We start from the raw sequence: 14,779 nt of genomic DNA, 5'->3' as shown, positions 1-14,779 counted from the left end.
AGATGTAATAACAGAGACAGGTAGTGCATTCCAGGTATTGACCACTCTGTTGGTGAAGTATTTTCTGCAATCAGGTTTGGAGCGGTTTACATTGAGTTTGAATCTGTTGTGTGCTCTTGTATTATTGTGGTTGAAGCTGAAGTGGTCATTGACCGGTTCTTAAGACGTTGTAGCGGATAATTTTCTATACTACGCTTAAATCCGACCATAAGCGGCGTAGTTAGTTCTCCAAGCCCAAAATTTCAAGCCTGGTGGAGTAGGGTATTCTGTTGCGATCAAATTCACTATCATAATATGCAAAAATAAGCCATTTTGGAAGAAGACTCAAAGCAATTCAAACACTATAATTAAAATATAGTTGTGTAGAAGCCGGCGCTAAATAATAACTACCGCATTTAGGAGGCAGCCAATATGTGATAGTGGTAACCGCGCTGCGCTCAGCAAAACCGGCTGGGCTAGCCGCCTCTGCAAGGAGAGGACCACAAGCTCCAGAATTCTTAGCGGGCCGCCCTCGTTCTTCCGGTTGCGAAGCTGATGAAAGTGAAAGTGCCGCGGCCGCCTTGCCGCCGCTTTAGCCGCCTCCCCCTCCTCGACTTTGGCTTGGCCGGGTTCACCTTCAAGTGCTCGCCTGGCGGAGCGAGAGGGTGCCGGGGGCAGAGACTCCGCAGGAGAGCGCAGCATGAACGGAGGGGTGGACTATCTGCTGTCGGAGGAAGTAATCCATCTCACCCGAGGACCTTCAGGTATAAGAATCTGCGGGGGTGGGGGTGGAGGCAGCCCCGGGACCTTCCCCCAAAGCGACTGCCCTCGGCGCCTGGTGCTCCGGCTGCCGCTGGGTTGTGGGGCAGGCGAGCGCCAGGCTGGATTTTGTCGTGGCGGGGAAGGGGGAAACCCCCGGGAAGCCACGCCGCTTAGCAGCAGTTCTTTTCTCTCTCTCTCTCGTCCTTTGACCCTTTTGCTCTCCTGAAAAGAGAGGGAAGAGTCCTTTAGCTTTCAGGACTGCTTCTCGGATCCTCGACACAGGAAATGAAGCCCCTCTAGCCAAGCGCTGCAGGATTGCTTTTAAAGACTTTAATCTTCAAAGAACAAACAGAACTCTTGAGTTGGGGTTTTTTTTTTTTTTTTTGCTTTTTGTTTTTTGGTATGTGAAAGTTGTATGCAAAAAATGGGCCTCACTTCACCTACTTAAGTGGTCTTTGGAGTGGGCGTGCTTAAGTCCGCTAACATCCCTGTCATTGTATTTTTATTTTATTTATTTTTTATGTATTTTATTTTTTGTCAACAAGTACAAGGAAACAAGTACCAGTATAGACATGGACACATGAAAATATGGCACACATAAATGGATATAAATAAGCAAATCATAGCCATAAACACATGAAATGAGTACAGAAACATATACCTGTACATAAATGGGAACAGTCGGACAGGGACGGTAGGCAGGCTGGTGCACGCCCCCTTTTATATTATCCCTATTTTGTTTCTGTTTGACAAATTATAATAAATAAAATGAAAATATAGGGCTTTTTAGGTGTGATGGAAGCTATATTGAGACTGTATGGAACACTTAGTAAACTGGATGACTGCAAGGAATATAGAATAACAGAGTTGGAAGGGACCTTGTAGGTCATCTAGTTCAGTCCTCTGAGAAAGCAGGAGACCCTACATCATTTCTGACAAATGGCAGTTCAGTCTCTTTTTGAAAGCCTCCAGTGATGAAGGCAAGCTGTCAGAAAATTTATCTTTATTTCGAGGTTGAATCTCTCCTTGATTAGTTTCCATCCATTATTCCTTATCTGACCTTCAGATGCTTTGGAGAATAGCTTGGCCCCTCCTCTCCGTGGCAGCCCATCAAATACTGGAACACTGCTATCATGTCTCCCCTGGTCCTTCGCTTCACTAGACTAGCTTGCCCAGTTGCTGTAACTGTTCTTCGTATATTTTAGCCTCCAGTCCCCTAATCGTCTTTGTTGCTCTTCTCTGCACTCTTTCTAGAGTTTCAACATTTTTTTATAGTGTGGTGACCAAAACTGGATTCAGTATTCTAGGTGTGGTCTTACTAAGGCTTTATAGAGTGGTATTAGTGACTTACCTGATCTAATCCCTCTATTAATGCAATTTAGGTTTGCATTGGCTTTTTTGGCAGCGGCTGCACACTATATAAATATAAATCCTTCCATCCTACACCATTCAGTCAGAACTGAAGAAGCTTCTTGGATGAGAAGGAAAATATCTTCAAGGAAAAACAAAGGCCATTTGCCTTTTGAAAAAGTACCTTTGGGACAACCTGGATGACTGAGAATCACCATAGACAATTCCTATTAAACTTGTCTATGGAGATTCTCAGATATCCAGGTCATGGGTGCTTTTTCAAGAGGCAACTGGACTTTCTTGTTTTTCCTTGAAGACATTTCGATTCCCATCCAAGAAGCTTCTTCAGTTCACATTAAACTTGGAATATGCCTACTCCAAAGTAAGCATACAGGATTTACACTATAAAGGCAAATGAAAGGTTGGGAGATACTGGTTATGCAGAAAATGTGGGAAAGAGAATTCCATCTGAATCTCAGTATATAATCTGATTTTCACACTGGCGATTACAAGAGTCAAGACAGACTGGTTTAAGGTAGAACAATTTGTGGTCTTCCAGATGTTGCAAAATTACCACACTCAGAAGCTTCCAGTCAACTTGACCAGTGAGAACAGTTTATAGAATAGCATTCTGGACTTGTTCTGGGCTCAACAATTGTATTTCTTCAAGTGATATTACTCATACTCTACTTATGGATGATTCTCATGAAAAACAGATGATTCCTGTCTGCCCTATTCCAAGTTTGTTGAAGCAAAAATGTGTCATTAATTGTAGAAAAAACGCACTTATTTTTCTCTGTGTATACAGAGGTTTGAAGAGAATATATGTGATGCTTACTCTATTCAGATTTTTTGGTTTTTTTAAAAAAAAGGTTTGTGTCTGATGGCTTATGCTTGATACTGTTGTTTACTCCTTTAGAGTAAAAAGTTTGATATTATTACTATTCCACACATTTTGAAAGTCAATAGTGAAATTCTCCCTCAGATCTCATTAACACTGTGCTGCCAAGGGAATAGTCTTATGTTCCAAGTGGATCACTCTAGGTTTCTTTGTTAAAAAAATTGATATGGCAAAAGAAGAAATAAAGGCATTCTTGGGATTATATCCTCTAATTAAAGGGCAAACATTTTTTTTTAAAATTCAGTTTAATCCTTGTTTGGATGAAAAGCACACACAAGGGAAACCCAACCATGAATTACATTGAGTTGCTGTAGTTTTTAATTTTGTAGTTTTAGTGGTTTCTTACTTTGCAGTCTGGGTAATTTGATTCATTTATTCTGTAATAAACTATGGGATGACAGTGTTTATGTTTATATTAAATATATTAATACCTACATTCCAATCCATGCATTTCCAAAATTGCTAAGTTCAATATCAGCATTCCACTTACTCTAGTAGAATTCATGATTTTTTTTTTAAAAAAAAAGGTAGCCACTAAATAGCAAAAAACAAAATCTTAAAAGTGCAAGCTATAGTTTAAAAATAGGGATACCGGAAGGCCCTATTGGATATTAGTGACACCTAGTGGAATATCAAGCATTAGTCAGATACTAGTCCAGAAATAAATATGTGCCTTGTAATGTCTAAATGAGGGCCTTCATCCCTGCATGTGCTTTTATGATTATTTTAATCTCTTTTAATTCAATGTGTGTTAGGAGTCTATATATGCTGAATATTGTTTGGGTTATTATGAAGTTAATAAAGCAGTGAAATTATTGGGAGGAGAAAGAGAGGCGAGTGAAAATTGTATATCTCATCTCAAAGAAAGGGGAGGTCATTTGATACTGCTGCCCCAGATTAAAGCATTTCTTAGATTAAGGGTATGCAAGAATATAAATTTTAATCCATTGTGACAAGTAGAAAGAATACCTGATGTGTTGCAGTCTTAAAAGTGAATTCTGTGATGGCAGTAACATGATTTCTCCCTACTGAATTCAACTGCATTGTTTCTAATTTCTATAGTTTTATAATAGGCAAAAATGGCTAGACTTTCTTTTTATTCCTAATAATATGAATTCATTTAACAATTTTTACTTGGGACAAATATCTTGGGTCAAGTATGACTCCTCTTTCCTTCTTCACAAGGCTATTGCAAGTACATCATTGCTGCATTCTTTGGTCATTTCTACCTTGTGTATTCATTGCCCTTAGATATCTGTTTATTTAAAACATATATCAGACCAGGAGTGGGTTCCTGCCAGGTTCCTATAGAAGAGATTCCACAAATCTACAGTGCCGTTTAGAACCAGTTCCAGCTCCCTCCCGCCACCCATCTGAACATCATCAAGATGAAGAGCGAGAGGAGGAATTCTGGGAGTTGAAGTCCACAAGTCTTAAAGCTGTCAAGTTTGAACACCCCTGGAGTTTTTTTTTCTAAAGGGTTAGGGGTGCAAGGGTCTTGTAACTGGACAGCTTTAAGACTTGCGTGCTTCAAATGCCAGAGTTTCTGAGCCAACATTTTGGTTGCTAAGCATGAACATTGTTAAGTGAATTTCACCACATTTTACAAGTTGGCCATGCCCACCCAGTCACATGACTGCCAAACCACTCCCACTCGGTCGCATGGCTGGCAAGCCACTCCCACAAAGCAGGCCACACCTACAGAAGAGGTTCTAAAAAATTTTGAAACCCACCAGTGTATCAGACCCATCCCAAGACTCACTGTTGATGCACAGCTGTCCCATCACAAGACCCTCACTTGACATACCTGAGGCCTTTATAAACAGAAAAACACTGACATCCCCTAAACTCCACTGAAGATGCTACCTAGCTGGTAAGGAAACGTTTGGAAACCAATCCACAAACTCAGAGAATGAACCTTCACTCTCATCCTACACCCGAGCTACAGATATTCGCCACTATTGCAAAATATATATTTGCCCATCTTCTATCAAACTCTGGGCAGCTCATGACCAAAAGATAAAACATCGTCAGTGTACAATAAAAAAATATTGAAATCACAAATACTGAAACCAAATCAAAACAAAAGTTATGTGTAACCATAATGTATTCTTCATTAGGTGAAAAATATTTTTCCATTGCTTTACATCTTTATAGAAATTTTATTAGTTTACTAAAGTTAAATCAGATAAATGGCACGCAACCTGTAGCTCATATCTCACAACTTGAATCTGAAGCAACCATTTAGCTTAGTTTTGCCTTATAGGGTCTAGGACGTCACTTTGCGGAGCTGGGGTGGGTTTGGCCTGCGTGTGTCACATCTGGCATGCGGGCCACCAGTTTGGGGGACACCTCACTACAGCCAACAAAAATTGATTTATTGAATTGTTCTGCAGTAAATTGTTCCATGGCAAGTTGGCTATGGTGAGTTGTCCTGCAGCGAATTGGCCATTATGAGTTGTCCTACGGCAAATTGGCCACGGTGAATTGCCTGTGGCAAGTTAGCCATGAGAAATTGGCCAAGGTGAGTTGTCCATGGCAAATTGCCCATTCTGTGCCTTATACATAGTATAATTTAGCCTGCAGGATCAGCCAGGCCATGCTGAGTGCTGACATTCAGTCTGTGCCCTGTTGCTAATGAAAATTAACAGTATTGAAAGTAAAAACCAAATATGCGTAATTGCCAATTGCCGTTTACTTTGGTTCCAGAAGCTTTATTACAGTGGAAAGGAATGGTTTTCATTGTTTGGAGTTTTTTCTTTCGTACTAGTTTTGAGCTGGGGAGTGATCTCATTTTTTTAAAAACCTTTTTCTTTTTGATCTTTTTCTTAGGCTTGGGATTTAATATTATTGGCGGGACTGACCAGCAGTATATTGCCAATGACAGTGGCATCTACGTTAGCCGGATCAAAGAAAATGGAGCTGCTGCACTTGATGGCCGCCTTCAGGAAGGAGACAAGATTTTAGCAGTAAATACTTTAATGGATACATCACTCCATTATATATGTAGATTTACCCAATCTAATACAGGTCTTTTCTAACTAATATTGGTATGATGGGAATGATGAAGAAAGCAACACTTACAACATCTGGGCAGGCTTTAACACAGCCACAATATGTGTTTGCCTCAACTCCAAATGCATAGAGCAGTGTTTCTCAACTTTAGCGGCTTTACGATGTGTGGATGTCAACTCCCAGAATTCCCCAGCCAGAATGGTTGAGAAATAATGGAAGAGAATAATTTGTCTTCTGTCCAAAGGTGTGATCAAATCCATCCTCTATGTGACTTCTCTGACTAGGAGATTTGCCTCTGGGGGAGAATTAACCTTAGTAATAAGTTGTGCTTTTTCTTGAAAGAAAGGCACATGGAATATATGCTGCCAGAAACTTTAACTGTATTTTAAATATTATGCCATGGTAGCACGGTGGTTAGAATGCAGTATTGGAGGCTAATTCTATCTACAGCCAGGAGTTCGATCCTAACCGGCTCAATATGCTGATATTTGTAAACCACTCAGAGTACCATAACGCAATGTGAAGTGGTATATAAGTGGTATATATAATGCTATTGCTGTTTCTTTTTCTTGGCCCCACTGTCTGTGTTTTGGTATAGCGGTCCTGGCATACCAATCAACAGCGATATATGGCCTTCGGTCCATGAAAAAATGTATACCCTTCCTTCGAGGACTGCTTTTCTCTTTACAAGTATAACTGTTCTCCTTTGATATGAGCACATAGCACTTTATCCTGTGAAACTTATCCTAATTAGTAGGAACCTACAGCTTTTACAGATGTGGGTTTTTTTTAAGCAAACATTTAGAGCTATTACAAGGGCTGCAGTTATCTCACACATCAGTGGTGGGTTCCGTATCCTGTTGCAAGCAGTAGGGTGCAACTGGGCCCGGTGTCCACCACATGAAGGTGCACTACGTGCATGCATACACAGCACACACATGCGTCCTTACTCCCTGTGATGCTCTGCGATGCTCCAGCTGCTCGGTAGAATGTTGCACAGGCACCATATGTTCTATGCGCACGCGCGGAAGTGCCAAAGAGCTCAAATACAGGCAAGGACGGTGGGTGGCCCCTCCGGGGCACCATACCGGAATGGTAGGCAGTGCTCCTGGCAGGCACCGGTACGCCTGTACCGGGGCATACCACCTACAACCCACCACTGTCATACATGTAGGTGGGATTGAATTTTTGCAGGGAATTGGGATTTTCTTGTTGTTTTTCTTTACTATGTTTATGTTGGGAGACATGCAAAAATTGAAGTGTAATCTCTATCATAATGATAGGGAGCTGCTATCAGTTTTCAGTATACATCACCAGAAGGTCCAAAGGCTACAAAAAGAGGTTACAAGAGTCACAAATTACCTGCCTTTATTTTACAGCATTATGTCTACAGCTCTTTGAAGTTGATGGCATTCTGTACTAGCTCATGCTCTTAAATACTTAGATTCCATTCTGGTTTATACTGTTCTATGTACAGAATATATTCTATAAATGAAGTTAATGAAAAACGGGCAGTTAATGAAAATATAAGGGAAAAACTGGAGCCCTTAAAACACTTGGAATGTGTTACTTAAAACGATCTGTACTAATTATTGTATTCTAACTAATGGAGTTGAATTATTCTAATTAGGGTTTTGTTCTTTAGTGATGGTTTGGATCCAGGTACTTTTATGGTGAGTGCCTAATTGGCTTTACAAGTGTTTTTTTTTCCAGGTTAATGATAAGGAGTTGAAGAACATGCTACACAACAATGTTGTGGAACTTTTCAGGACAGCTGGAGACAACGTATCATTAAAGGTTCAGCACAGGGTATGTAGGCCCACTTTCTTAGTTTTTGCTTGGTAGAACTTCTCAAAGGTGCTTCAGAGAATTTACTTCAGGAAAATTCCAAGCTACACCAGATAGTTGGATTGGTATGATTTGGATGAGGAACATAAATATTGATTTTATTTTTTAATAAAAATTTTATTTTCAAACAAACACAAACACACAAAACATATAACATAAAAACCGCTTCAACTGCATACAGTGTGTCGATTGGTTACAAGGTCTTTCTGCGTCCTTTCCATAGCCATCACTTGAGCTTTATCAAAAATCACATATTGTCAATCAAATATCTTTGTATACATTATTATTATACTTCATTTGTTTGATTATCAATATTGTTTCTCCATTTTAAACAAGGTATTCTAAATATGTGTTCTGACCCCTCTTCATATACCAAAGCACGCCGAGACAAAGATACTTAAAGGATTTATTAACACACAGACTAGACCTTGGCAGCAATCCAGCACAAACTAGACCTGGCAGCAATCCAGCACAGACTAACCTTGGCAGCAATCCAGCACAGACTAACCTTGGCAGCAATCCAGCCTGCCAAGATAGCCACGATAGCTTTTCCAGCTTTAGTAAATACATTGATTCCTGTGAGGAGCTTGTGGAAAGCCATTCCTTTTATAGTCTTGAGAGGAGCCTAATTACCACCATCTTTCAATTATCTCCTGTAACTGCATAACTGTTCTTTACGCCTATTAGCCCTCCGTTGCCGAGCATATAGGACAAACTCACTTGTCTCCTCCCCACTGCTCCAATGCATGATGTCAGGATCACACTCCCTTGTCTCCTCCCCACTGCTCCAAGGCTTGACTTCGGGAGCACGCTCCCTTTGGCTCTCACCGCTGCTCCAGGCTGGTGGCCAACCAGCCTCTCTGTGCCCTGCTCGGAGTCGGAAGCCTGTCCAGGGTCCTCCACATCTTCCAGAGCCGACTCATAGGGCCTCTCACTGTCGGAGTCTGGTGGCAGCTTCAGCGGCTCCTGCTGGGCCACAACAAATATGTATCCATTTATATTATAATGATTCATTATATCATCTTCAATATATCCAATAATAAAGAATTTTTTATATCCTATTCTAAATCATTCTATTATTTTAGCCTTGAAAACATTCTCTAATAATTTTCAGTTTCATGTTTTTTCCATTATTAGTATTATCAATCTAATATACATGTATACAAATTGTTATAATTGTTAAACATTCATTAAGCATAGCTATTATTACATCCTTTTTATATGAAACATATTAAATTTGAAGTAAATTTATATTATGGCATTTCATTACATCATCCTGAAATCATCCAATGATATTACATCTTTATATTCTATTCTATATAGAATTATTTATCTTTTATAAAAAAGTTTTTCAACATCATCTCCATCATCCTCACTTACAATTTGTATAAAATTTCATATTATTAATCCAGTATATATAAATGCTTTATTATCATTGATTAATTATTTGACTATAGCTCTTATTACTTTGTCTTATACATAGTACTCAAAATTTAACTACATTTAACTAAATTTTATTGTGACATTTCATTTCATCATCCTGTATCCTTCCAGAAATAGTGCAGTCCAATATATCTTGCCATTTGTAGAATCTGTATTCTAAGTGTTTTCTTGATAAGCCTTATGTGGACTTCTCTTGACAACTTGTTATTCATTGCATATCTTATAAAGATCCGAAACCCTCTATCTGTTCCTTTCATCAGCTTGACTTTTGTTATTGCTGGTGCTTCTGCCGAAATTACTCTCGTTGTTTCTGCTAAATTTTCTCCCCTTTATTCATCTATATTTTGACATCTGAGATAGAGTTCCAGTTCATCTATCTCTCCTTTCTCATATTTTGCACTTATCATTTCCCTCCACTCTCAATTTGCTGTCAGTGTCAACAATTTTCTTATCACTTTCATATGTCTTTGTGGTTTTTTGAACTCTGTCCTCAAATTTCATCGTTGTTTTATAAGTATTCTCAACTCTTCCCTCTGCACTTTCTGTATTTTGATCTATAATTTCAAGTCTCTTCAATTCTCTCTGAGATTATTAAGACTTTTTGAATTTCTAGCATAATTCTTTACAAGGTTAGTCCCTTTTCTTCTTCATATTGGGCCATTTCTCCAGGTTATAAACACTGCCACTAAAACATCCAAGGCTTTTGCTAGGTTTCAAACAAATTCAGAAAAGTTTTTCAGGTCAAAACTTTCTCTTTCCTTCAAAGAAACATCTGTATAAACAAGACATTTTCCACTGACCCTTTCAGTAAACAAAGCCAATAGCTTGGTATTATCAGATGTTGCCAAGCCTCTGGCCTCTAGATGGCAGTGTTACAGCCTTTCCCTCTGTTTTTGCCTCTCTTTCTAAGCTCCGAACTCCGGAAGAGAAGAAAAAAAATGTTTAAAGATTACGATCCAGCCGAGCCTTGCGAGGAAAGAAACTTTTAATCCACAAATACAAAAAATGGAAAAAGTATAGAGGAAGAAGGGGAAAAAAGACCAGTCCAGTTTAAAAGTAAGAGGCATTTGTAAAAAGTCCATTCATAGAAAACAAACAAAATTAAAGTGAAAAAGATAACACAATATTTTTAAACCAGGGTTAATTCGCCGCTTGCTTCCTTCTGTCTTCAATTTTATTTTAACTCTACATCTTTTGGGTTTTCTCTAATATTAAGGATTTTTCTCACCATTTTGACACACTGTCTCTCCTATTTTGCTTCCATTTCAGGGGTCTGTCCCAACCTTTTGCAGCCATTTTGGCTGCTTCTCTTGTAGCCAACAAAAAGAGCTTTTTCCTGGATCGATCAGAGGCTTTGCGATGCCCCTGAGATCAGCAGGACGTGTCCTTCTCTATCACCGTTCCTTCAGAACAGTTTAGATCCAAAAGGATCATCCAGCAACAGAGATATCGAGAGCAATCCTGGAGCCCCAAGATTGCATGTCGTGTCATAGCGATGTCAGGACTCACCTCATAAATATTGATTTTAAACATCTCTACTATAAACTACTGTTTTCCAAGTTGAGGTAGAGAAGAGAAACTAGGGAGAAACATAACAGATAAGTAGCAGAAGTTGAATGTGAGCAGCATGTTTCAGATCTCCCCAATGATATGTTCTTTAGATTTGTTGGGAATGCAAATAACTTTTGTAGTCCCACACATTTGAAGAAGAGCAGTGTGGGGAAACTGATGTACTCTTGTATATGGGTTATGTAATGTAAAGTATCCCTGGGCATTTTGATAAATTTTATGTATAGCAAATGGAGACTTTAAAGTAATCTACCAAGTGGCAAAGTGCTGTGGATTATCTGTAACAGTGTGCCATGGCAAAATCTCCATTGGAGGTTGGTTTCATTAATGTTGACAGAAAGAAAGATCGCTATTTTTAAATTAGCAACTGCCTGGACTTATCCTTATAGTTTTATTGGAAAAATTTTCAGGAGAGAGATGTGGACATCTGTTATTGCATGTAGTGGAGTTTTATTTGATTCTGTTCAAAGATTGCAATACACTTTGTTAGCCTGCTTGCTTTGGTGTGATTGCAAATGCAAATGATTGATCAAAATGGTGGTTAGAGCTTTCTTCAATAGGGTGGGTGTGAAAAGGAGATCTTTTTAAGTTTTCCATAAAGCCAAGGTGAAACGTAATTCCTTAAAGGCCTCTCTCTTTTTCTCAAGTACAACATGGGAATCCCACTTATCTCACTGGCATATGCACTAGATTTCAAAAGTAACTTGGCTGAATATGTCCTTGGAAGAGAAGTTTCAATTTTGCCAGCTTGAAGACATAGGTCATCTTGATTTTCTAAATTTCCTTAGAAAGTTGAACCACCACCTCCTTTGATTCAACTGCTAATGCCTTTCCTTCTGATTGCAGCTACTGCCCCAGAATGGTCCCTCAAGCCACCGAGGAGATGGAGATCCAGGAGGCATCCCTTTGGCTATGATTTTGGTGCCAGCGTTGGCCATAGCAGCAGGAGCAGCTCTATTATGGGGCTTCCTTCGATATCGACAGCGGGTGTGATGAGCATCATTTTCCAAAGATCTTGGTGTCTGGGAAAATGTATATATTTGTAAAATAATTTAAGCAGAAGAAATCAGCAATCTTACTCTGGACTGACATAGGGAAAGGAGCAATAGAGAATCATTGGACAGTGCAGCCTTCCCCAACCTGGTGCCTTTCAGATGGTGTTGAATTACAACTCCCATTATTTCCAACCTGGCGGGTATCACTTTGGGAAAGGCTGGAGAACACTAAACATTTTGGCTGCTTAGGGAGTTTCAAAGTTCATACACTTAGAATCTGAAAACTGATGAGCTGGACAATCTGACTTCACTGACCCTGAAGAAAATGGTCCGGTCTTTTCTGATTTAATTTTTATCATGTGAGTTTTCCTGTGCTCAAAATTTTTTCACATGTAGCTAATCAACGGGGCAGAGTTTGTATGTTATGTCCCCTGGCAGATGAGATAACTATCTGTTTTGTCACTTGCGAAACTGCTTCTGAAACATGAAGGGAACTTCCGGAGCAATTGCAGCATAGTTATGCTTTGATGTGGGGAGGGTTAGATCTCAGGTGGAGTGAAGTGTCCTTGAAAATGCAAGAAAGCAGGTTTGCATGATCGAAAGGAGCTTTGTAGATTGCAGATGCAGAATCGAGTCTGAAATTGAAAAGGATATTGGGTTTTTTAAAAATACAGATTTATCTTTGTCCCCTAGGTTTTCTCCAAAGAATATTGTCCGTAGTAATGAAAGATGAAAGTGATAATGAAAACATCTTTCGTTAACAAGTAGAATATTTTGGCAGGGCAGGCTAAACATCATTTAAATTATGGCTAAACATAATTGTATTTTTGTAGTGGTTCTCTAGCTGAAAAGACAAAATATTTCTTCAAATCTGAGCATGGAAATTGACTTATTGTCTCTTTCTACTCTCTAAGAATAGATAATTTCAAGTATTGTGCACAACTGATGGTTTATTTTGAACAATCAGGTAGAATGCATTGTTTTTATCTGTGGGTTGAAAGCTGTTATTGGAAAGTAGACTCTTGCAGAGTTTCCTTCCTTATAACTTGTTTCAGATTGGATAGTCAAGCATATTTTTTCTTAAATTGCTAAAGTGCCAGTTAGCTCTTTCCAGTGAAAAAGCAATATGTGTTCATGATAGGTATTTTGTTTCATTTTGTTTGGAGAGTGTGAACTACATGTATGGAATTCTCTAGCCATGCAACAAGGCAGCAGTGTTTATATAAGCAAAAGTCTGTGAAACGATGACAAGGTGGTTGAAAGAAAAGCTACAATGGCAAACACTTGTATGTTGACTGTATCACAGAGTTGAACGATTTAAATTCCTTAAACTATCATTGATTTTATTCTGAAATGGAATCAGTTTTTGTACTTTGGAAAGGAAAATTAATGTATGAGAAATGCAGAATGCCAAAAATTGTATGTGCAGTACCTCTTGAAACTTTAATCTGTCTTGAATGGTGGGGTTTTTTTCAACTTTTTAAATTTCTTTATACTTCTGTACAGGAGAATGCTTGAGATATGCTGGTGCCTGCCTGCCATATTTTCCCCTTTCTATCCCTTTAGCACGGTGGAAGAAGCCTATCCTTCCTCTAGTTACATTCATCTGGAATGTGCCCAGCCTTTCTTGAAATATAAAATTGTCATTCCTTATTGGGAGCCCTATTCCAGTAACGAGGACTCTGGCCACACCAATGAAACCTCTCCAATTTCCACAAGTACAGCACAATCATAACAGTATAATTTTGTGGAAACGTGCAAATTGGGAACTCTGACAACAGAGACTTTTAGTGTGCAAGGAAATAGTATTGTGGATCTTCTGTGATACAGATAATCCTCAACTTATGATTACAATAGGTATCGGAATGTCTGTTACTAAGGTGTTCTTAAGTGAGTCATGTCTGATTTTATAACCCTTTTTTTTTGCCACGTTTAAGTGAATCACCCTTAAGCGAACCTGGCTTTGTCCTTTGACTTTGCTTATCGGAAGCCAGAGAAGGTTGCAAATGAAATCTTGTGACCCCCTGGGATGCTATGACAATTGTAAGTGTGGTGATCGGTCATAAGTAACTTTTTTCAGTGCTGTTATAACTTCAAGTGGCCACTAAAGAAATAGTTGTAAGTCAGTGACTACCTATATTTATTAGGTCAAACTAATTTGGTTTCAATCACAGAATTTTACTGGCTTCAAGTGCTGTCTATAAAGCATCACATTCAAGTAGAGTTTTCCCACTAAATGTATTGCAATAAAATCATAATCAAATATTCCTTTGTAGAGTGGACCGTTTTTCTGCCTAATTTCTGCATTTTTCACCTGCTTTTCCTCTACAGTATAGTTTTGTGAAGTGCTGTTGTTTTACCAATATACTAGGGAGTGTTGTATTGTTCAACATGGGAGATGCACTGTAAATTCCCGTGGTAGCCAGAAGTCTAAAATACAAGAAATGAATTGTGTGTGGCATTGAGCTATTTTTGCACTTTGGAACTTGTTTCTGAATTTCTATTTGCAGAAGAACGCTGTGCTTTCTAGTTATATTGCCTTAACTTTGCTGAGTGTAAAAATTCCCAGATCCTTTTGCTCCAGTTGTGAAAAAAACAAACCTGCAGTTCTCACAATGTAAATATGTGCAACGTTCAAGTCATGTGTAAATCATGAATTTCCTTTCTAGCAGCCCTCCAGACATCCTGCCAAAATTCAGTGGTCAAACAATTTTCTTCTGTCTAGCCACAGAAATCACCCCCCCACAAAAAGGTTTCAGTAGCCAGATGGACGTCACACTCCTAAGAAAAACATTTTAAGAAACCCTCCAAACTTCTCCAGATTTACAAATCCTGCATGTTTATATGAAAACATGTGTACTTGTATGCTTTCCTTTTCTGCTCTCAAATTTGCTCCTGGGGGGTGGGGACAAAAATG

The 14,779-nt window shown here is 39.0% G+C and overlaps 1 protein-coding gene across 1 annotated transcript; it reads left to right on the top strand.

Annotated features, from left to right (window-relative positions):
• The first annotated feature begins 537 nt into the window (after window positions 1-537).
• On the top strand, window positions 538-14,129 carry SYNJ2BP (synaptojanin 2 binding protein). Its single transcript, XM_032228036.1, has 4 exons — window positions 538-743; window positions 5,825-5,961; window positions 7,721-7,816; window positions 11,714-14,129. The coding sequence occupies exons 1-4, from the start codon at window positions 680-682 to the stop codon at window positions 11,858-11,860; spliced, it is 444 nt and encodes a 147-aa protein (XP_032083927.1). The 5' UTR covers window positions 538-679; the 3' UTR covers window positions 11,861-14,129.
• The last annotated feature ends 650 nt before the right edge of the window (window positions 14,130-14,779 follow it).

Source organism: Thamnophis elegans, chromosome 1, assembly GCF_009769535.1.
Source record: "Thamnophis elegans isolate rThaEle1 chromosome 1, rThaEle1.pri, whole genome shotgun sequence".
Classification (NCBI taxonomy): domain Eukaryota; kingdom Metazoa; phylum Chordata; class Lepidosauria; order Squamata; family Colubridae; genus Thamnophis; species Thamnophis elegans.
The sequence above is the reverse complement of the archived record's forward strand: the minus strand, read 5'-3'. Positions and strand labels throughout refer to the sequence as shown.